Genomic DNA, 21,975 nt, shown 5'->3' with positions numbered 1-21,975 from the left:
TACAATTCAGCTTTGATGTGAATATATATTGACACATGCTTCCGGTTTATTGCTTGTATAATTGGCACTGTGTTCTCAGTTAAGCAAGTGCATATAGAAACTTGGCAGTTACAAGCTTTGTTTTACTCTTTATATTTTTAAATATTAAATCAGGCATAGTGTGTCTGTTGGGGTTAAATGGTCTATTATAACAAATGAAGACAGGGCATACAATTAATGAAGCATACTGTGTACAGAACAAGGATAAAATATTCCCTAGAGAGTCCAGGCTTTGAATGTCAAGTGTTATATAACTGGAACAGAGCTAAAAACTGAAGCCAACGTACTACAGATCTTTATTTCAGATGTAAAAAGTAAAGCACTGTATGGCAGTATAAACTTGATCCAGTGATTAAGCAGACTTGGTCACTTTATTTTTCATTCTTTCCACTGTTTGCAAAACTTTATTTTTTGTCTTCAGCAGAGCCTTCTAGTCACTGAACTGAACATACTGCAAATCTTTATTTCCCCTTAGCTGAGCCTTATTTTCTCTTGCTCTTCCTATCTAATCGATCCGTCCATAAGTATGTATTTGTATAACTTAGCAGCTTTGAAACATACAGCATCTAACACTGTTATGAAACAGAATCCAATCCTTTGCACATCTTTTTCCAGCTTTTCAAAGTACAGGCTTGGCAAGGTACAACACTAGAAAATAAGTCTACTGCATTGGCTAACTTATTCTGTTCCTTTTTTCCCCAATATGCTACATTTTTGCCCTTCAACAACGCTATCCTATTGTTTTTTTCCAATTCTACAGCAGTTGTTAGGACTTTAAAACCATCATACCTAAAATACCTAAAAAAACAATATTTCACATATGTGACTGTCTTCATTTGTCATTGTAATTTTCAACTTACTGTTTGTTATTTGGAATAATGCTCTGAATTCCTTGTGTGTTGAAACATACACTCTCTTGTAGACCTGAAAAGCAATCATTAACATTTTTGCATCCAAAGACTTTCAGGTAACAGTTCTCCAGCTGGTCCATAGAGATGACATTTGCCCATCAAATAGACCAAATTCTCATTTCATTCAGTTCACAAAGATGCTTACAAGCGACCTTTCCTTGAATTATTCTATAATTTGAAATGTTTCTCTCGTAAAACTAAAAGTAATGTGGCCCCTTTACTCCCTGTCTTATAGTCTGCTGTGTTGCTTTACCCAGGCTTATCACAAAAATGCAGATATAGAGCTTTCCATGGCATCAACAGCTCTTCCTGGCCACACTATAATGATTGTTGTTGTCTTTCGGCTTTTCCCTGTTAGGGGTCGCCATAGTGGAACTCTGGTCCGCTAATGATTGGCAGTAGATTTTCATGAATGCCGAGGTGCCAGCTCGATGTTCAACCTTCAACGAAGGCATGCCCATTTACGCATGTCTTTCGAATGCCCACTCAACTGTGGGGAGGACATGCAGACTCCACACAGAAGGCACTCCCTGCACTCCAGCCGAGAATCGAACGGAAGAACCTCTTGCTGTGAGGCAACAACGCTACCGCTGCACCACCGCGGAAGTATAGCCACAGTATAATGATTCATTTCCTTAAAAGAGAAATAGAAGTATTACTCAAAGTAATCTTCAAGTAATTCTCAAAATAACCTATACTGTATTGTGACAACAGCTATTTTGCACATTTTGAGAACCCACGTACCCCCTGATCCTCGTTTCCAGTGAGATTTCTCTTCCCAAACTTTCTCATTTACTTTACCTTAATCCTTATGAGTTACCGCTGTCTACCTCACAAACACATGATTGAGTACTGAAGCTTGTTTATTTGTCAAATATAGCTCATACATTAAGCATTTGTCAGGAAATGACATGGGTAGGCATGATATTTTCCTCAGTTTTGTATGGTGGCTAAAGTAACCCTGCAGAAGTTCATCCTGAGCATGTTCTACTCTATAAGAAATGAGATAATACATTTTTGCTTGTATTGACTCTAATAATGATGTTATAGTGATTTCACCAAGGGTTTTATTCATACTCAGCTTTAATAAAGTCTTTATGTTGGGCCCATATTCCACATTTTGGGAATATAAGGCAGAAATGTGTCTGCGCTTACTACTACTGTCTTGTGAGCACTCATTTCTAAGTGCATCTCATATTTTCTCTCGGTTGTACAGTATCCAGTTGATATTATATTTTATCTGGCTGTGACTTTTTCATTTTTCAAGAGTCATGATATTAACCTAACTAATTGAAAACTAAATACCCCAAAGTTCATAATAATAAAATATTATCAGTGTTCTGCAAGCCAACATTCTGGCACTGGAAAATACTTTTAATCCTTTTGATGCTTACTGGTCATATGGTTTGCTTTGTTATGAAATAGAGAATAGGGTATGACCTCACATATGTGAGTTGTTTCCCTATCTTTACTCAGTCTCACTTATTCATTCCAGTTCTTGATCTATCTGTACTTGGGATGTTCCCTCACTATACCTGACACCTGCCATCATTTTTATTTGTGACCCTGTGTTACTGCCTGGATACAGTTCCAATTCTTTGGAAGTGAGAACTGCTCTTGAGGTTCTGGGTTGCTTCTTATGAACAGACCTGTCTTCTTTTAACGACATCTTTTCCTTGCCATCTTCTGCCTTTCTCCATTCACATACCCCTTCCTCTTCACGGGAATGCATCACCTGTCCCATATGCCTTCATTGTAGAGGTATACATGTGTGTTCTGTAGGGGATGACACTGATGAGGAAGGTGTTGCAGCCCTTTAATGGCGTACAGGTGCCTGGATCCTTAGAACGTGTTCTGTAGGGGATGACACTGATGAGGAAGGTGTTGCAGTCCTTTAATGGCATACAGGTGCCTGGATCCTTAGAACATGTTCTGTAGGGGATGACACTGATGAGGAAGGTGTTGCAGTCCTTTAATGGCGTACAGGTGCCTGGATCCTTAGAATGTGTTCTGTAGGGGATGACACTGATGAGGAAGGTGTTGCAGTCCTTTAATGGCGTACAGGTGCCTGGATCCTTAGAATGTGTTCTGTAGGGGATGACACTGATGAGGAAGGTGTTGCAGTCCTTTAATGGCGTACAGGTGCCTGGATCCTTAGAATGTGTTCTGTAGGGGATGACACTGATGAGGAAGGTGTTGCAGTCCTTTAATGGCATACAGGTGCCTGGATCCTTAGAACGTGTTCTGTAGGGGATGACACTGATGAGGAAGGTGTTGCTGTCCTTTAATGGCGTACAGGTGCCTGGATCCTTAGAACGTGTTCTGTAGGGGATGACACTGATGAGGAAGGTGTTGCAGTCCTTTAATGGCGTACAGGTGCCTGGATCCTTAGAACGTGTTCTGTAGGGGATGACACTGATGAGGAAGGTGTTGCAGTCCTTTAATGGCGTACAGGTGCCTGGATCCTTAGAACGTGTTCTGTAGGGGATGACACTGATGAGGAAGGTGTTGCAGTCCTTTAATGGTGTACAGGTGCCTGGATCCTTAGAACGTGTTCTGTAGGGGATGACACTGATGAGGAAGGTGTTGCAGTCCTTTAATGGCGTACAGGTGCCTGGATCCTTAGAATGTGTTCTGTAGGGGATGACACTGATGAGGAAGGTGTTGCAGTCCTTTAATGGCGTACAGGTGCCTGGATCCTTAGAACGTGTTCTGTAGGGGATGACACTGATGAGGAAGGTGTTGCAGTCCTTTAATGGCGTACAGGTGCCTGGATCCTTAGAGCGTGTTCTGTAGGGGATGACACTGATGAGGAAGGTGTTGCAGTCCTTTAATGGTGTACAGGTGCCTGGATCCTTAGAACGTGTTCTGTAGGGGATGACACTGATGAGGAAGGTGTTGCAGTCCTTTAATGGCGTACAGGTGCCTGGATCCTTAGAGTGTGTTCTGTAGGGGATGACACTGATGAGGAAGGTGTTGCTGTCCTTTAATGGCGTACAGGTGCCTGGATCCTTAGAACATGTTCTGTAGGGGATGACACTGATGAGGAAGGTGTTGCAGCCCTTTAATGGTGTACAGGTGCCTGGATCCTTAGAACATTCATGCTAATATGATGGTGCCTCACTAGAAGCATGTGATGTCTGCTACATGTGGCTCACAGGAGTGTCAGGGAGAAGTAGAACATATGTTGTTCTGACCAATTCCAGTAAAAAAAAAATATTTTTTTTATTTTTGATTGCATAAGGGACTTGGAAGGAAAGTGCCAGGTGTATACAGCTGAATGGAATATGTGCCTCTGCCCAAAAACTGAGGCCAGTTTTAAACCACTGATGTCAAACTACATATTTAACAGAAGGATGTAAAACTTTCAATATCTGCATTCTTCTGCAGTGACTGACAAACATGAAATGGTCTGTTTTTATTTTTCTTAGTTGTATGTGTATACCTGTGTGTGTGCTTTGTTAAACAGGTATGTGTATATATGTGGTACTGTTTCATCATTGCCATCATCCCCTTTTCCATTTTTTTCCTACATGGGGTTGAGGTGTTGTCAGCTGTCACCACCTCTCTAAATTCAGTGCCACTGTCCTACCTTCTTCTGCCACAGGTCTTTTCTCATGTAATCCATCCACCTCTTTGCTGGATGCCCTCATTTTTTCTTGCCTTCTTTCTGCCTGTCCAAAATCTTATTTACCAAATTGTCCTCTGCTTTTCTGCACATATGACTGAGCCACTGTTATCTGTTCTTTTCGACTTTCTCTGCAACTGGAGCTACTTTGGCTTCTGTTCTGATGTCCTCATTTCTTTGTCTGTCCGACAGTGTGCATCCAACCACTCATCTCAGGCACTTCATTTTCATTAACTCTAGCTTCCTCATCTGCTTTGCCTTTGTTGCCCAGGTTTGTTTACCATACAATAGTACTGCTTGCACCACTGTTTCATATAACTTACCTTTCAGCTTCTTTGGCATTCTTTTGTTGTAAACTACTCAACACACACTCCCAGTTGTCTGCAGCCCCACTGATTCTAGCTTTGACTTCTTCATTCAGAATTCCTTGTGCCTCAACCATCCCTCCCAGGTACTTGAAGCTGTTACTCTGTTCTACTATTTTCCCTTCTATCTCAGTTTTCAGCTTCTTCTGATTCCCCCATGTGCTGCCGGTACCATTATCTTAATTGTACTGAGTTTCATCCCGTTTGCCTTCGGTTTTGCACTCCATTCCCTATACTTGGCTGATTATCTTGCTCAGAGTCTGCCTGTAATGGAACATTCTCTGCATATATCAACTTTGTCAATCTGTCCCCTCCAGCCTGTTTACTGATGTAGTCCATCACCAGTAGGAACAACAGTGGGCTCAGAGCTGAACCCCGATGCACACCCACTCCCACTTGGAACTCCTCTTTTAGCCTGTTTGTTAGAAAAACAGTATTCCTTCTTAGTCTGTTCCATCCTTTCCACTTCATGCTCTTTCCTTAACTCCTACTTCCTGTTGGACTTCTGCATTCCACCACCTGCGTATCTGTTCAGTGGCAGTCACACATGCTGTTTGATATGCTGCCATTATTTTCAATACTATCCATTTCCTCTTCTTCCTAAGGTGCTTAAGGCCTGATTTTATTCCTATAGTTTTCTGTCCCTTCTCTCCAGTCAACTTCCTAGTCTTCAGTCTAGTCTCTGTTGTCTTTAGAGACTTCATTAAACATTGCCTACATCTGAGTGTGGCAACCAGTGGTTTATACTGTGGGGTGACTTTTTTCCAGTGGGGATGACATTCCAATTGCTGATTCTACTCCAGTGCCCCTTCCTTACTGGGATGACGTCTACCTGAGTTGTGTGTTGGTCACTCTTGTATGTGGTCTTGTGATTGTCTCAGGCTGAACCATGGGTTGGCCACCTTTAAGACTCATTTGCCAGATAGAAGTCTAGAATGGCCTCTCCTTCTTTATTCATGTTGCCCCACCAATGTGGACCCAGGTAGTCCTCATATCTTATTCTGTCTGTCCTACTATGTATAGCATTCAGGTCACCTGACCACCCTGCTGTTCTGTAGTCCTGTTTTTATTTAGTAAGTCCTGCACAGAAAAACAGACATGAACAAAGTAGAGTCATGTTACAATAAGATTGCTAAATTCGCCAATAACTCTGCTTTTCGTAGCCATCATTGCCTTGCTCTAAAAGAGCTACATTGGTTAGAACTTCCTCATTTAATTATTTACCACCAACTAGTCCTCATCTATAACATCCTAAAGAATCCCCACAAGACTCCTGCTCTGAACCAACTACTTAACCAATACTCAGCAAACCGTCCACTCCGCTCATCCAACAAAACCCTTCTGCATATAACTCAAGCCAACAACACTGCAGGTAAAGCTCTTTTTGCTCATACCATAGCAAAGATAGGGAATAACCTCCCCCAGAATATTTCCTCAGCACCTTCTATCACACTCTTCAAAAAAATCACTCAAATCACACCTCTTGCATTCCTGGCTCTGTCCTTGCATCACATAAATGCTTCCCTGCTCTCCTCAAATACTTCCTACCTTCCTCTATATTCTGCTTACTATTTCTATACTACAGTACTAACTTCTCCTTAAAACTGCCATACAGGGCCTTCCTGTGCTCACGCTCAAACCTGCTCAGCAAAAAATATTGTCTGTTTATACTGGCATATGTGATGTATCTGATGATTGTATTGTTACAATGAAATCCTTTCATTAGTTTTGAACAAATCACTTTAATCATGTTTTTCTTGCATGTAATATCTTGTATTGTAAATAATATCTAGTATTGCATATATTATCACTGAACATGTAGTATAATAGTGGAGCTTTTCTCCCCAGGACTCCGCTGTAAATGGACCTCGCTCCAGTCGGACTTTCCCGGTCAACAAATGTAAAATAAATAAATAAATAAAGTGGGCTTTACTGCACTGTCCGTTCATCTTGTCTCTTGGATACATAGAATATCCGACTTCCTTATTACCATCATGTGACCCACTTCCATGCTGCTTCCTGTCAGTGAACCTTCATTGAGTGTAGCAATGCTTAGTTTATGTTTGGCACGTTGATTGGTTTTATGTCCAGCTTTCGCTCAATGGAGCTATCCCAGGTAACCTAAGCTGGGAAAATGGACACCAGCCAGCCGGTAGCTTATTGATCCAGGGCTGCGCTTTATGGAGTGAACACACTGGCCAATAGGGGCATATACACCCCATCCCACTGTTAGCATGGGTCCCTGGCCTAGGTCAGAATAGGCAGAGACCTCAACCCACTTATCACCAGCAAATACCCATACCCATTTGGTGACATTAGTCAGTGTGACAGAATCACCTAGACTCAGTTTTTACACCATCAACTGGCTAACCCTGACATTTTATGCAGTCTGTGATCCATGTTCTACTCTCTTGAGGATACCGTGCACCACAGTAGATGCCCAAACAGTTCTTCTATACAACTGTTCCCCCTACAGGGCACCATCTAGAGTCTGTGTTGTCCAGAGCTCCATTCATTGGTGAGTGTCCGATGGAAGCACTCAGCATGTTTTTGTGGGAGGTAAGAATCACAGGGAGATCATGCAAACTCCAAAACCATAATGGCAACTGGTGTTTACAATAAATGGTATTGTTTAGAGTGGGAATTTTTCATGCCTCTTTTATAACACTTTTATGTTTATGTACCACTTGGCTAGATTTCTAAGCAAAAGAACAAGGGTGATCATTTAAATACCTTTTCCACATTTGTTAACTATGCCTAGCTCTGTAAGGCACAAAAAAATTACATAAGATGAATAATTAAATATGAGCCCAATGTAGATATAAAAATGGTAAACTAAAAAGCTCCAAAGTACACTTCACAATGATTACTAGATACCAAAAATAATTGGGTTAAGTGCTTTCATGTTTAGAAGAAGTCTTCATAAACTATAGAAAAAAAAAAACACAATCTGTCTGTGGTATCTAGTTTTCCTTCTTTTTGTTTAAAAAACATTAATGGCAAACTGCTGAGAATGAAGCAGGCAGAAAATTCCACACTGAATGTCTAATGAACAGGAAATATAACTGGTTCCCAGCTGTCACAGTATCACTGACTGTACTTTGATTTTTCTTACGCTGGTTGAAAAGCTCATAGATTAGGTTATTGACACATTCGTCTTCTGATGCAGCATACCGAAGCAAGGGTCATAAAAATGTATCTTATCTTCTATGCCACAACATTCACCACAACGTGGTAACAACACTAGTGAAACCATTCATTCAGTCCTTTTCATACTGGCCCAAGTGTATCTAAAGAAACTATACAATGAAAAGTTGTCTCCTCAAAATGTAATCACCAAAGAAAGCAATACTGGGTCTTGGCAAGAATGTCTTTATATATGAAAGTGAGTATGCCCTCCGTCATCTCCATTTATTCTGCCTATAACACCAAAAACGTTTTTTTTGGTCTTTTGGCCAACTCCCATTGATGATCATAATCTTATCCCATCTGACACCCAGTTGACCTATTCATTCCCTTTCTTCCATTAGGGGCAGAGTTTGGGTTCACCATGGGGGAGAACATCATAATGTATACTAATGGCTTTTTATTCCATAACTTCCCCCATGTTGTTTTCAGGCTCACACTGAGTGCAGCCAGTGATGTATACATCTCCAGTTACATGGTGGGGTGCCTATCTGGGGACCACACCCAAAGATATCATTGCCTTCAGATCAGGCCAAGCCCCCTGCATCCTGACGTGTATTCCTCAGTCATTTCCAGTATCACTGACAACACAGTTGGCACATCTCTCTGACTTTCCCCAGAGAGATTGAAATGAGCATAACCCCTTCATTCCTTTCTCCAGTCACATGGGTTATAGACAGGTCTCTCTGCTTCCATTCTATGGAGCCAACAATTAAATGCACACCTTTAATGCAACTTGCAACTTCATTAACTTCTTCTCAGTCAGAGCATCACTGCATAATACTATGGAAAGTCAAATGGATACCCGGAGGAGCTTGTTCTAGTCAATTTTCATTCACCCTGTCGTTTAAAATCCTGTCTAATAGGTTCTGCCCCTCATTGGAAAGCAAATTAAGAATGAAATTCTCCCCCTACTCTATTAGGGCTAAAGAAAATAATGCAATAATTTTAATAAGCCTATCCATTTGACTCATTTCAGGTGACAGTGGCTTGAGCAAAACTGACCAGCCAGACAGGACCAGCTTACTGCTTAACTAAGACATAATACTCAGTTTAGGAACGCAATACTGTATTAACTTAAATACTCAAATTTCCCTGGTTTTGTGACAAGTGCTACATTCTCTATTGATTTTTATCATACAGTCAATAGTTATTCCATCCCAACTACACAGTTGTATGCATTTCTTCTCTCGGTGGAGACGTCTCATCCATGCAGAGTTGCAAATGGCAGTAGTAGTTTGCCATTCATAACAGTTAAAGCTCTTCTAAAGTTTACCTGAACAATCTACAAGAGAATATCAATCTAATTTAACTGTAGCTATTTTTATCAGAGCTACACTCCCCGAAGTCACCATGACTGTTCACTATTTCATTCTATATCTATGTAACTTTTATATTAAAATTTTAAATTATATTAAAGTTTTAAATTAAGGTTTACATCATACCTGAATATGCTATATAATTTATGTTCTATTACCCCATTAATTATGAGTTTGACACTTCTGTTACACGGTGTAAATTGTCTGACCTTTTCTATGTCTGAATATTCATTTACTCTTAGGCTTGTTTATGTAGCTTCATAGGGGCATACAAAAGTAATAGGCAATCAGTTTCAAGACCATTATAAGTCAAGCCAAATCTCCTATTCAGAAGTTCCCTCCACTCTCAATGAGGGCAATACAAGACAGACCTAGGAGGATATGAAGGTGACCATCCAGTTATCTAGGTTTACCTTAAAGGAGGCAAGGGTGCTACTCTTCTTAACATGTAGTGGAAGTGGCTCCAGAGGTGAGCGCTATGGTCTGATATGAATCTATCACGTCAATGTATCTTATTTAATGATTGTTTATTTCTTTTAACCATGTAATTTGAGGTACCATTAGTTCTATGAAGGAACAGGAGGTTAAAGAAGGTTAGATCTTTCATGACTCAGACTTGGACACGGGTCTTCACAGTGGATTCTCTAAGATACTGAATAGAGAGAGAGGGCTGCCAGTCTGTCCTGATAACTAAGACTTTTGAGGCCACTGATCTTTTAAATTATGAATTTCTGAGGCCTCTCAGGTGGAGTGATATTTTTTAGACAATCACATGCCAGAAAGTGCACTGCATTCAGTAACCAGTCTGATGTAATATGAGTAATTGGGAATGAAGACATCTTTGGATGTAGTAGAGATGCCTCTGAAAATTATGAGTCAGATAGAAGACTTTCTGAACTACTGCAGAGAGATGATGGTCAAATGATAAGGATTTATCAATAAGAATTCCTATGTCCCTTATATCAGTGTCAGGTTGGAGGGCTGTGTCACTTATATGATACATGAAAATGTTTTGTTTACTAAAGTGGCCTATTCTCAAATTTCTTTTCACATTTAATTTGAGACTGTTGTCCTTGCACCCATTGTTAACAAAGCCTAACCCCAAGTTTATTTATTTATTTATTTTACATTTGTTGACCGGGCTAGTCTAACTGGATACATGTCTATTTTCAGTAGAGGCCCGGGAAGAAAAGCTCTGAGGAAGCACAAAACTATAATCACATATACAAAGATTAATTCCATGTTAAACATTGCTAGAAAGAAAGACTAGGAATAATCTCAGAGTTCCAGGGAGATGAGCGCTGTGGAAGCACGAATATAATAACATATACAAGATTAATTTCATGTTAAACATTGCTAGAAAAAAGACAAGGTATAATCTCAGTGGTCATTTGTTCTTAGTGCAGTGCTAAGTAAAAAACACTTAACATAATACAGATGTAGTTGCAATATAACATGTAAAGGATAGCAGCTGAGTTAGTTAAGTTATTAGTAAGTGGGTTGGCATAAAGAAGGACAACAAAAGTATAAGCTGCAATATTCAGAATATGTGTTAAAAACAGGTTTAATTAAAGAAGTTATGAGGAGATAATAAGAAAAGATCTAGAAAGGAATAAGTTTGTTGTTACTAAGAAAAGGAACAAGAATATAGAAAAGAGGAGAGTAGGTTGGAGTAGTAGTGAGCCAATGATTGATCAAATAACACCCAATTTACAGTTGTCTGCAAACTTAGATAACCACAGGCCAGGAATGTTGGCGTGAAGGTCTGAGAAACAAATGACAAATAGGAAGAGGGCCCAAACACCGAGCCCTGTTTAACAACTATAGTACCATTTATTGCTTTCAGAAACTGTGACGCTAACCATGTGTTCCATCAGCAAGGCCAGTCTTAGGACAAGTAGAACTATTTGGTCCCCAATAAGGCCCCACTCCCACAGGGGGCCACGCACTAGGCTATGATTGGATCAATAAGCCTTATGTCACCTACATAACATATTTGAGATACACTACAGCAAAGTGCAAGGCATATTTCTATTTGAAGTCTTGATCTCAGAATAGCTGCAAGTCTCAGTAGTGCAGTGTACTACATTTCCTTACATGCACTCTATTAGTGACTGTTCCAGTATTGTTAATACTGCAGTGTTACACCACTTGTATGTTGTACAGTGTTAGCTGCTCATGCTCTGAGCATCCAACAGTGTTTTCAAACCAAAACTAAGATTGCATTAACCATGTAGTTCTGTAGTTCCTTCCAGAGATTGTTGCAGAAGATAAGAAGACTGAATTTAATTCAAAATCTGACAGTGACCATGTGTTTTATTTTGCCTTTTGTGCTGATGTGGCATATGTGATTGATTGCTACTGAACGTCATTACAAAAAATTACTGGAACAGTCTGCCTTGGCCAGCATGAAAACAAACACGAGCAGAGTAGCTAATCATCCCTTTGCATAAAGGGGGACCATCTACTGACCCGGAAATTACAGACCCATACATTTGACTAGTCTTGTATGTAAGGCTATGGAAAAAGTAATCATGGATCTAATAAATAATGACATAGGAAACCTCCAAACACTGGACCCAACCCATTTTGGCTCTGTCAAGGGCAGGGTTATGTCTGCTGAATCTGGTGGACTTCTTTGAAAAAGTCACTAAGGCCATGGATGAGGGTAAAACAGTACATACTACCTACCTCGACCTGGCCAAGGCATTTGACACAATTCTCTAGTCAAGTATTATAAATAAACTCACAAAATTGGGCATAAATCCCTACGTCACTAGATGGCTAGCCAATTGGTTCATGGACAGGAGATGTGGTTAAAGTGGGTGAATCCAGATCCTGCAAGAGGCCAGTTACTAGTGGTGTGTCACAGGGCTCAGTGCTGGGACCATTCCTGTTTGGAATATACTTTTCTGAAATCAAGGGTAATGTGGAAAGCATCTGGATGACAAAGTTTGCCGATGACTCCAAGCTGGGGGCAATCACTAAATCCCCCAATGATGTAGATATTCTTCAGGAGGGCCTAGATCAGACAAATGATTGGTGTCATAACCATGGACTAAAACTAAATGTGAAAAAATGCATCATCATACCCTTTGGGAAGTCACATACCCCTGCAAATTACAACATCAATTGCACATCCTAACAGTAGACTCAGAGGTGAGAGATCTAGGTAAACAGATAGATAGCAGCCTGAACGTTGACTTCCATGTGTCTATAATGGTAACGAAGTCCTTTTCTGTGGAACAACTGATAAGTAAAGGTATGTTATCCAGATCCAAGGAAATTATAGTCTCACTGTACTTAGCCTTCATTAGACCAATAATCATGTACAGTGTGCCATTAGGCATGTACTTGACTAGGCACTTACAGCAGATAGAGCGACTTCAGAGGTTCCTCACAAAGAAAATACAGGGTGTAAACAACATGAACTATGCAAATAGACTAAAGGCCATATCCCTTTACTATGTCTCTTATCTACTGTTAGAGTGACATATGCCTGACCTACAAGGCATTCACAAATCCAGGCTTGATGGAGGTGCTACACATCCGCAAGTCGAACAGCATGAGGGTAACCTTATCTGGGGCTCTAAACCTAGTCAGCAATTCAAAGAAAACATGCTGGAGAGACGTGTGTCTCTGAGATTGCCCCTTCTTTGGAACAGGCTTTCCTATTCACATTAAGGACAGCCCTTCCCTGTGCCTCTTCAAACGGCATTTGTATAAATTTAATATTGATAATATGGCTAATGTGGTATCAACCAAATTAACAAAAACAACGACTAATTAATAGTCCAACTCTCTGAGTCTGGATGCAGTAACTGTCATAGCTAAAGATCATCTAAGAGAGTAGTTTCATGTGCAGCAACAGTGAAACAAATACATTTTTAGTGCAGTATCAGTATAGCACTCCATCAAGTAATATAAGTATATCACATAAGTAATCCTGTACTCTACAATGCAGTACTGTAGGTCGGTAGCTTTAAGTGCCATAGCACGAGAGTAAACAGTAACCATTAGAAATGGAGCACCAACAATCATAAAAAATGCAACTGGTTGCTCAGATAATATGTTTAATTAATACCTAATATCAGTAGTAGGCAATACTGCAGGCTTATTTTACATATTGTCAGTAGCAGCCTACTGTATGAAAGTAACAACGTACGATAATATAATATTATCAGACTTGATAATAGTCATCAAAACAAAAGTGAATACAATGTTAATGAGGCACAAGAGTGCAGTGTTATTTAAAGTTAGTAACACGAGTCATCAGGCTGTTTTATATGTAGGTAAACATGTCACACTTCTTGGCTTGTTTATATGTATGCATGACTTGTTTGCATGTAGGTGTATGTGCTGTTATACTGCATAATATTCTGTATGCTTGCATTTATTTTTAGGAAAACGTAAGAATTCTGAATTTATAATTACTCATTTTATTTAAGCTGTTGCTACAGTTTCTGCATGAAGTATCACCTGCTAATATAGTGGCAGAAGGGGGTATTTTCTTCTTCAGTTGCCTGGTGTTCTTGCCCCAGTTCTGGGCCTGTACTTCAGTAGTAGGTACAATAAATGTATGTTTCATGCATTTTACTGTGAGACTTCTGTGAAAAAAATATTCATGTATTTTATACTTGCAGCATTCTGGGACATAGTGATGAAATTCTTCATGTGTTACACAAAAGGGGATGAAATGCACAAAAATAAATACATTTACAAATTCTGGGAACCTTGCTGTAGGCCCTCTCAGTACAGTGAATTTTTCAGTTCTCACCAGTCAAAAATTATTGTATGTGAGGCCACTGCAACAGCGATTCACAAGAACCTTTTCAGCTGCAGAAGACATAGCAAAAATGATTATTTTCATCTGAAGGCATTTTCAGTAAATTTAAATGAAGAAATCAGCCTGCCGATTTGCATAGGCACCACACATGCTTTCTTTTGAAATTCCTCCTGTTGAGTAGTATTGTGTTAATTTTTACAGGCTTAACACCTTGTCGTCCCTACAAGACAAGAATGCTGAAAGGAAAGAAGTGACGCGTCCATTAAGCATCATTTTACCCTGTCGATACTTAAACATTCTGTGCATATGTATGCACAAAGTGCACAAATGCGTGCAGAAGATTTATTTCTTTGTTTGTCATTAATTTCTCCTCCTTTAACAGCTCTTCTCTTTGCTTTAATGTAGCAGTGTCATATCAGGCCTAAATCAACAGTTCCCATTTCTGCTTCTCTTTTTCCAGTTTTCATTTGCTTCCTCGCTGCAACAAGTTCCATTTGCTTGTCACAGTTTTTTTGTCTCTTATTCAAGTTACTACTTCTGCCTTAGTGGACCGGCATGACATTTCTTAAACTTTTCTACTAACAGAAAACATAGACCCTGGAACACATATATGATCCTAATGCCTTTTATTGCACTAAGACAGGCAGGTTTTCAGGCTAGCAGGACTTCTGGCACACATTCTTCTGTCCCCTCATCTATCACTTCTAATTCCTTTCTTGAAATTTCTTTTTCTATTTCTTTTACAATCTCTTTCTTCTTTTGTTTAGTTTTCATATTTCTCTTTACTCCTGATTATTCTCATATATATTTCATATGTATTTCTCACATTACTACTAATCTCCTCTTATAATTTCTCTCCGTCTTTCTTTTTTATGACCCTCATTTTCCTCTCATTATATTTCACTTCCCTTAAAAAGGTGATTCTTCCTTTTTCCTTTGAAAAAAATTTCTTTCTTAAAAATCATTTTACTTTTTCCTCATTCTCGTATCATTTTCGCTCATCTTCATAATTTCTACTTCCCACTTTCAATATTTTTTATAGTTTTCATTTTGTCTCATTTTCTTTTTCTTTTCTCTATATGCATATCTCTCTCTGTGTGTGTATATATATATATATATATATGTATATATATTTACATTTTTCCTTATATATTGACCACCGATGTATTCCTATAGAAATGTTTCATTGTTAGTTGTTCCTTCCATACTTCTCTCCTTTCTTTTTGTATCTATCACTGTATATGTTTTTCTGTTCTGTATTATTTCCTATCCATTTTCATTAATTTCTTGATTTTTTCCCATATAATTCCTCACACTGCTCTATTAAGAAAAATCTTCTTTCATTCCTTATGTTCAGAAGATACAACTGAAATCATTACATAATCTCCTTCTGTTTTTAAATTCCCTGTCTTGCATATGCTGTTTTAAACGTTTTTTTTAAGTGTCTCATTGCTATTTTGCTGCTGTATTAAACATTCTCTAGTGTTTCCTGCTGAAACTAGGGGTAGCTAGTAGCTATAGCATGGCTAAAACATGAATGAGCATCACCACTAAGTACCCTTTTCAATCATAGCCTAACTATAGGCTTTGTTTCGGATGGAGAACAGCAGCAGTTATTCCCCTCCACAAATGTGGCCTAGCAACAGACCTGTTGAATTAGACACATAAGCCTGACCAGCCTCATCTGTAAGGCCATGGTCATTATGGACCTCATAAATAGACATATGTGACCTTCAAACCCTGGATTCTTCCCAATTCAGCTTTGTGAAGGGCACATCCTGTCTGTTAAATCTGGTGGATTTCTTTGAAAATGTGACTAAGGCCATTGAAGTAGGAAAATCTGTGCATGCAGCATACCTTGACCTGGCTAAGGCTTGCAACACATTCCACATTCAGGCATTACCAATAAACTTAGCAAACTGAATGTAAACCCTTTCACTGTGAGATGGGTTGCCAACTGGCTCTCAAACTTGGACACACACACACACTATCAAAGTGGGTGACTCCGCATCAACCAGCAGACCTGTTACAGCGGGATGCCACAGAGGTTAGTGCTGGATCCCCTACTGTTTGGTATATACTTCTCAGAAATTCAGGTCAAAATTAAGGAGTTGTGGCTGACCAGGTTTGCAGATGACTGCAAACTAGGTGCAATTATTAAATCCCAAAATGATGTCAGTATATTCCAGGAGGGTCTCACACAGACCAATGACTGGTGTATTAGTCATGGTCTCAAACTTAATGTAAAGAAATGCATCATCATTCCCTGCAGCACAAACCATGTCCCCTTCACACTATCAAATCAACAACAGTACCCTAAGTATCCATGAAGTGCTAAGGGATCTGGGATCACAAGTTGACTTCAACCTTAACTTCGACCACCATGTAGTAAGGAATGCTTTCTATGTAGCACACTTGATCAGTAAAGGCATCACCTTGAGAGCAAAAGAAGTTATAACCTACTGATGCTTGGCATTTATCCATCCCATAATTGAGTAAAAGCCCCATTCCGCATGTACAGAACTAAGCACCTGCAGCTATTGGAAAGACCTCCTAAATTTCGAACAAAGAAGATCAAGTGGATCCAACATGCTCCTTACACAGACCGACTAAACTCCCTGTTACTATACTCTGTATTGTATGTACTTGTTAGGCGAAACTTGTGCCTGGCCTACAGAGCAATTCAAGACCTAAACCTAATGAACTCGCTGCATATCTGTAAATCAAACAAGACTAGGACTACCCATTCCAGGGATCTTAATATGGCCTGCAAGTTAAATAGGACATGCTGGAGGGGAAAGATTTATCTCCCAGTGACTGCTGCATCTTTGGAACAGGCTACCAATTCATGTGAAATACAGCACCTCTATGGCACTGTTCAAGAGCAACCTGGAAGAGTGGATGGGGCACTGTAATGTCTTACTGGGGATAGTGCCCACAACCCTCCTGGACATGGGTAGTCATTACTAAATCCAGTCTTGGGTATTGACTAGCATTTCTATTGTATTACTTCTTTCGGCTTTGGGATGAAATGGCTAGGCTTAAAGTTACCTCTGGGTCTCCTATGATCCTATGACCTAAATTCATATTCACCCTGCTTCACATGCCATCTCTTGCTACATTTCTGTATAAGATGTGAAGATTCTACTATAAAATGCTGACTTTAAGAATACCAGCAAGCTGAAACACTGAAAAATAATGTCTAACCCCCTGTAGCCCCCACACCCTTGCTAATTATATATACCAACCCCAAGGCTGCACTACAGAGGGAAAAAATTCCCCAACCCAGACTGTACTTTGATCTTACACAGAAAAAAAGCCGATATGTGAGAAAGAATAATAAAACAACACTTCAAAGCACAAGGAACCAGGAAAGATATGTTTTAGTGTAGTTGCAAGTTATTTTATTTGTAATATGTGCAAAAAACTGACTTTCAAAGCAGCTGTACAGGGTTTTTTTTTTCCCCCCGAGAAGTTGACTTGTCAATGAATAGTATGTCTTAAATACATTTAGAAATATAACTATATATATATATATATATATATATATCTATATATATATATATATATATATATAGAGAGAGAGAGAGGCACATTACTTCTGATTATGAAATCATTTGATCAAAACCGTATTTGTTGACTTTTTATTTTGAATTTCCTTTTATCAAATAGTTTATTATGCTGATAGTGTTTTTTACTACAAGACTGTCAAACAGTGGAGTAAGGAAGTTACATTTCATGACTAGAGGCCCTACTTTGAATCATGATGCAACCCTAGGAAAATATTTTCTCCATATTAAAACAGTATAGATGTTATGGGAATAGGGGAGATCCAGAGTGGCAGGCAGATGCACTTGATAAGCCAGAAGTGTAGCATCAGCTTGATATTCTACCCAATGGTGCCAGAGTGGGCGTGGGTGGGGGCAAAACAATAACACTCATATACAGGTCCAGAATCGAAATCATGACAAGGTAATTTGCATAGAAACTAAAGTGAGGCTAGAATTTGATTAAGGTTAAACAGTTAAAAGGATCATGAATGTTACCAGGGCCATGTCACAATGATTAACAGAAACTCAAACCTGTAAGAGACGTCCTTATAGGAACTGAAAGTGAACAAATAGAAAAGCATGTAATAAGTATCAAAACTATAATAACGTCTGCAGAGAGACCACAAGGAAGGGTTGGGACAGAAACAGACAAAATAGAAGTCTAGTCAGCAGAAATCATGATGCTTTTTGATTTGATTTTTGATTTCAAGCAACCTATCGCAATGAGTCCAATCCTCTTGGTTTTGTGCTAGGAGTACTTATAACATGTTGGATATGAGTGGGTAATATGCCTTTAAATCTGTAATGCATAATATTAGCCACTGGTCATGTGATCTAAAAGCTGCTTTGTAGCTTGTTTATAGGAATGCTTGGCAGATATGAATATTTTACTTTTTCCATGATTTGCTGCCATATATGTTTATGTATCTACTTTCTTGTACTACTTGCCTCTTGGGTTTTTGCATGTACAAACCACAATTTCCAACACTGTATCATCTGTTTTACATATCTAATTTTCTTTGACTTGAGGCATTACTGCATGGAGTTCTGTCATTCTGTCAGTTTGTCTTGGCCTGCACTGCACACTATTGCCCCTGAATTTCATTTCTTTATTTAAGGGGTACTCATATGTTAAGATAATTATCCAGGACAAAGCTACAATCATATAATAAAGATTCTTGAAACCAAAATTAAAGTTTCCACTCATGCATGGTATACAAACTTGCACCAAAAGCATTCGTTTTATTGTGAAACTGGATAGCGATTTGCACAAATATTTCAAACTTTGAAGTGGTTCTCTTCCACAAACTATGATAACTTAAATGCAGTTTCTCAATACAGGTTGGAGTATATGGAAATAAAGAAATGGTTGAACTAAACAGAGGTGACATTGAGCTTTACCTGCACTTTTTCCGCTCCTCCGGATACTTTGGAGATGTATCCCATTATGTATTTTGCAGCTACTGTTTTTCCAGCTCCACTTTCACCACTGCAAACAGAACCAAATAAAATTAATGCTTTAATATTAGAAATGCTTTGGATTTAAATTTGTTTTGTTATATAATGCTGAAAAGCTTTGCTGCTTCTAGGAAAGTTTTTAAAATACAACTGATGCCTTGTATCACACAATTAAAACATTAACATTTTATACCTTTTGTGAGTTCACAAAACATAGATTTTTGATCACATAATCTTTACCAGAGCTGGCCACTAGTGCACATTTTACATGGTTTGGTTTAGGTAGTTCTACAATTGTTCATAGGTAGGTAGTAGGCTATTAGCCCAAGGGCCTAAGTAAGCCTACCCAACAAGGTTCCCTGGCTTATGCCACCCAAGAAAGTTAATGTCCTGTGTCCCTGTCGAGCAGAGCCACAGAAGTGATCCCCAGTGTATGTTTCCTATTTCTCATCCACTCATCAAGATTTTTCTTGAAGAGTGATAATGAGGAACTTTGCTTGACATAGATGGGTAGCTTGTTCCAGAGTATAGGAAGTCTCTGGGACAGGAATCTATCCTTCCAGCATGTCCTGCTTATTGTGGTGACAAGGTTTAGGTCCCTAGAGTGTGTAGCTCAGAGGGATTGGGATTTCTTTAGGTGTAGCATGTCCAACAGCTCTGGGTTTAATATAGCTTTATATGTTAGGCAGAGATCTCCTCGGAGTAGGCGATATGCTACAGAGTAAAGCTGGAGTTTTTTGAGATGGCCATTGGTAGGACATCTGTTTGAGGCCAGTAATCCTCTTTGTGAGGTACTTCTGTGGCCTTTCCAGCTGCTGCAGATGTCTTGTGAGGTACATTCCAAAAGGAGTGTTGTACTCTATAATGGGTCTAATGAGTGCAGAGTAGAGGGGAACAATGACCTCTCTATTCCTGGATGAGAACCCTTTTGTGATGAGGTGTGCCACATAGAAGGATTTCCTGACTACTGTGGTGATGTGATTATCAAAGGAGAGACCACTGTCCACCTGTGTCCCAAGGTCTCATCACACATAGGGCATTAAGCAGACTGCCGTTTTTTGTGGTAGTTCATGGGTACAGAGTTTTTACCAAAGGGGATGACAATACACTTTATGGCACCGAGCTTGAGGCCATGCCTCTGACACCAGGCATCTGTCTCACTGAGGCCCTTCTGTAAAATGTCCACATCATTTAGGGACAAGACTATGGCTCCTAGTTTGTAGTCATCTGCGAACTTCGTTAGCCAGAGGCCTTCTGTGTTAGCATGTACTTCAGAAAAGTAGATACCAAACAGGAGAGGTCCCAAGACTGAACCCTGTGGTACTCCACTTGTTGCTGGTTTGAAGTCAGATTTGGAGTCTGCAACTTTTACAGTGTGGGTTCTGTCAGTAAGCCAGTTGACAACCCATCTTGTGACACTGGGATTTATACCTAGTTTAGTGAGTTTAGCTATACTTCCAGAATGGGGGATGGTGTCAAAAGCCTTGGCGAGGTCAAGATAGGCTGTGTGAACCACCTTACCCTCATCTATGGCTTTGGTGACTGCCTCAAAGAAGTCGATCAGGTTCAAAGGCATGATCTGCCTTTCACAAACCTGAACTGGGTGGGGACCAGAGTTTGGAGGTTACCAATGTCTTTGTTTGAGTTCCACGATGATACGTTCCATGACCTTGCAGAACAGGCTCGTCAGGCTAATAGGGCGATAGTTCCCAGGATCAGTGGTGGCTCCCCCCTTTATGGAGTGGGATAACTGTTGCTGTGTGCCATTCAGTGGGTGCAAAGCCTGATGTGAGACTATGATTGAACATGGTGCTTAGGCAGGGAGCCAGTTCATTCTGATGTTTGTGTAAAACACATCCTGGGATGTTGTCCGGTCCCATGGAAGCTGTGTTTTTGGTTTTAAAGAGTGCATCTTTTACCTGCATATATGTGATTACAGGGACTCCGCATTCTTCCTGTATAGATATGTTCCCATTAGGGAATGAGAGGGGGGTAAAGTTAGCACTGAACCTATCTGCCAGGATGTTGGCAATATCTGTTGGTTCTGTAATTTTCATGCCGTTGTGCTGTAACTCAGCATATCTGGGTGTTGTCATTGAGATTCTTAACATAGCTATAGAATGCTTTGTGGTTGCCCTTAGAATCAGTGGCGATTTTGTTTTCATAGCTAGCTTTGGAGGATCTTATAAGAGATCTCAGCTTCTTACTGAGACTGACCACGGAGCTCCTCCACTCATACGATTTTACTCTCTTTTGCAACAGTTTCTTCCTTCTGTTGTAGTTTGTTTATGGCAGAGGAACACCAGATTGGCTTCCTTTTTTTGGAGGATAGCGTCTTGGTTCTGTTTGGGATAGCACGATCCATGCACTCGTGTAAGTGCTTATAGAGTGCATTTGTGTAGGATTCAGCAGTCGTAACTGTATTGTCCATCTCATCATGATGTTCACCACTTCTGTCTTAAGAAGCATGAAGTTGTCTTTGGAGAAATTTTTTACTGTGGTTTCCTTAATCGTGGGTGGGGGCGGGATGCGGATATCTAGGATGATTAGCTTATGGTCAGATCTGACCAACGAGGAGTTGACTTCAGGTGTGGAACACCGGTCACTCATGTTGGTAATGAATAGGTCTAGGATATTGTTGCCCCTGGTGGGGGTGTGGATAAGTTGATCCAGGGCATTGGAATTTAGGAATTCCAGAAAGCATTGAGTGAAGGAGTTGGTGCATGAGTAGT

The 21,975-nt window shown here is 39.7% G+C and overlaps 1 protein-coding gene across 1 annotated transcript in view; it reads right to left on the bottom strand.

Moving 5' to 3' along the window:
- The window catches only part of MYO1F (myosin IF), a 1,136,901-nt gene that overhangs the window by 571,487 nt on the left and 543,439 nt on the right, over positions 1 to 21,975 (bottom strand). The window contains exon 5 of the mRNA XM_044053742.1: positions 19,187 to 19,274. Within this exon, the coding sequence (XP_043909677.1) occupies positions 19,187 to 19,274 (88 nt within the window). The remainder of the gene's footprint in view (positions 1 to 19,186; positions 19,275 to 21,975) is intronic.

The sequence above is a fragment of the Protopterus annectens genome, chromosome 13.part0, assembly GCF_019279795.1.
Source record: "Protopterus annectens isolate FY-2018-M chromosome 13.part0, PAN1.0, whole genome shotgun sequence".
Classification (NCBI taxonomy): Eukaryota; Metazoa; Chordata; order Ceratodontiformes; family Protopteridae; genus Protopterus; species Protopterus annectens.
This window is presented reverse-complemented; position numbering and strand designations above follow the sequence as displayed.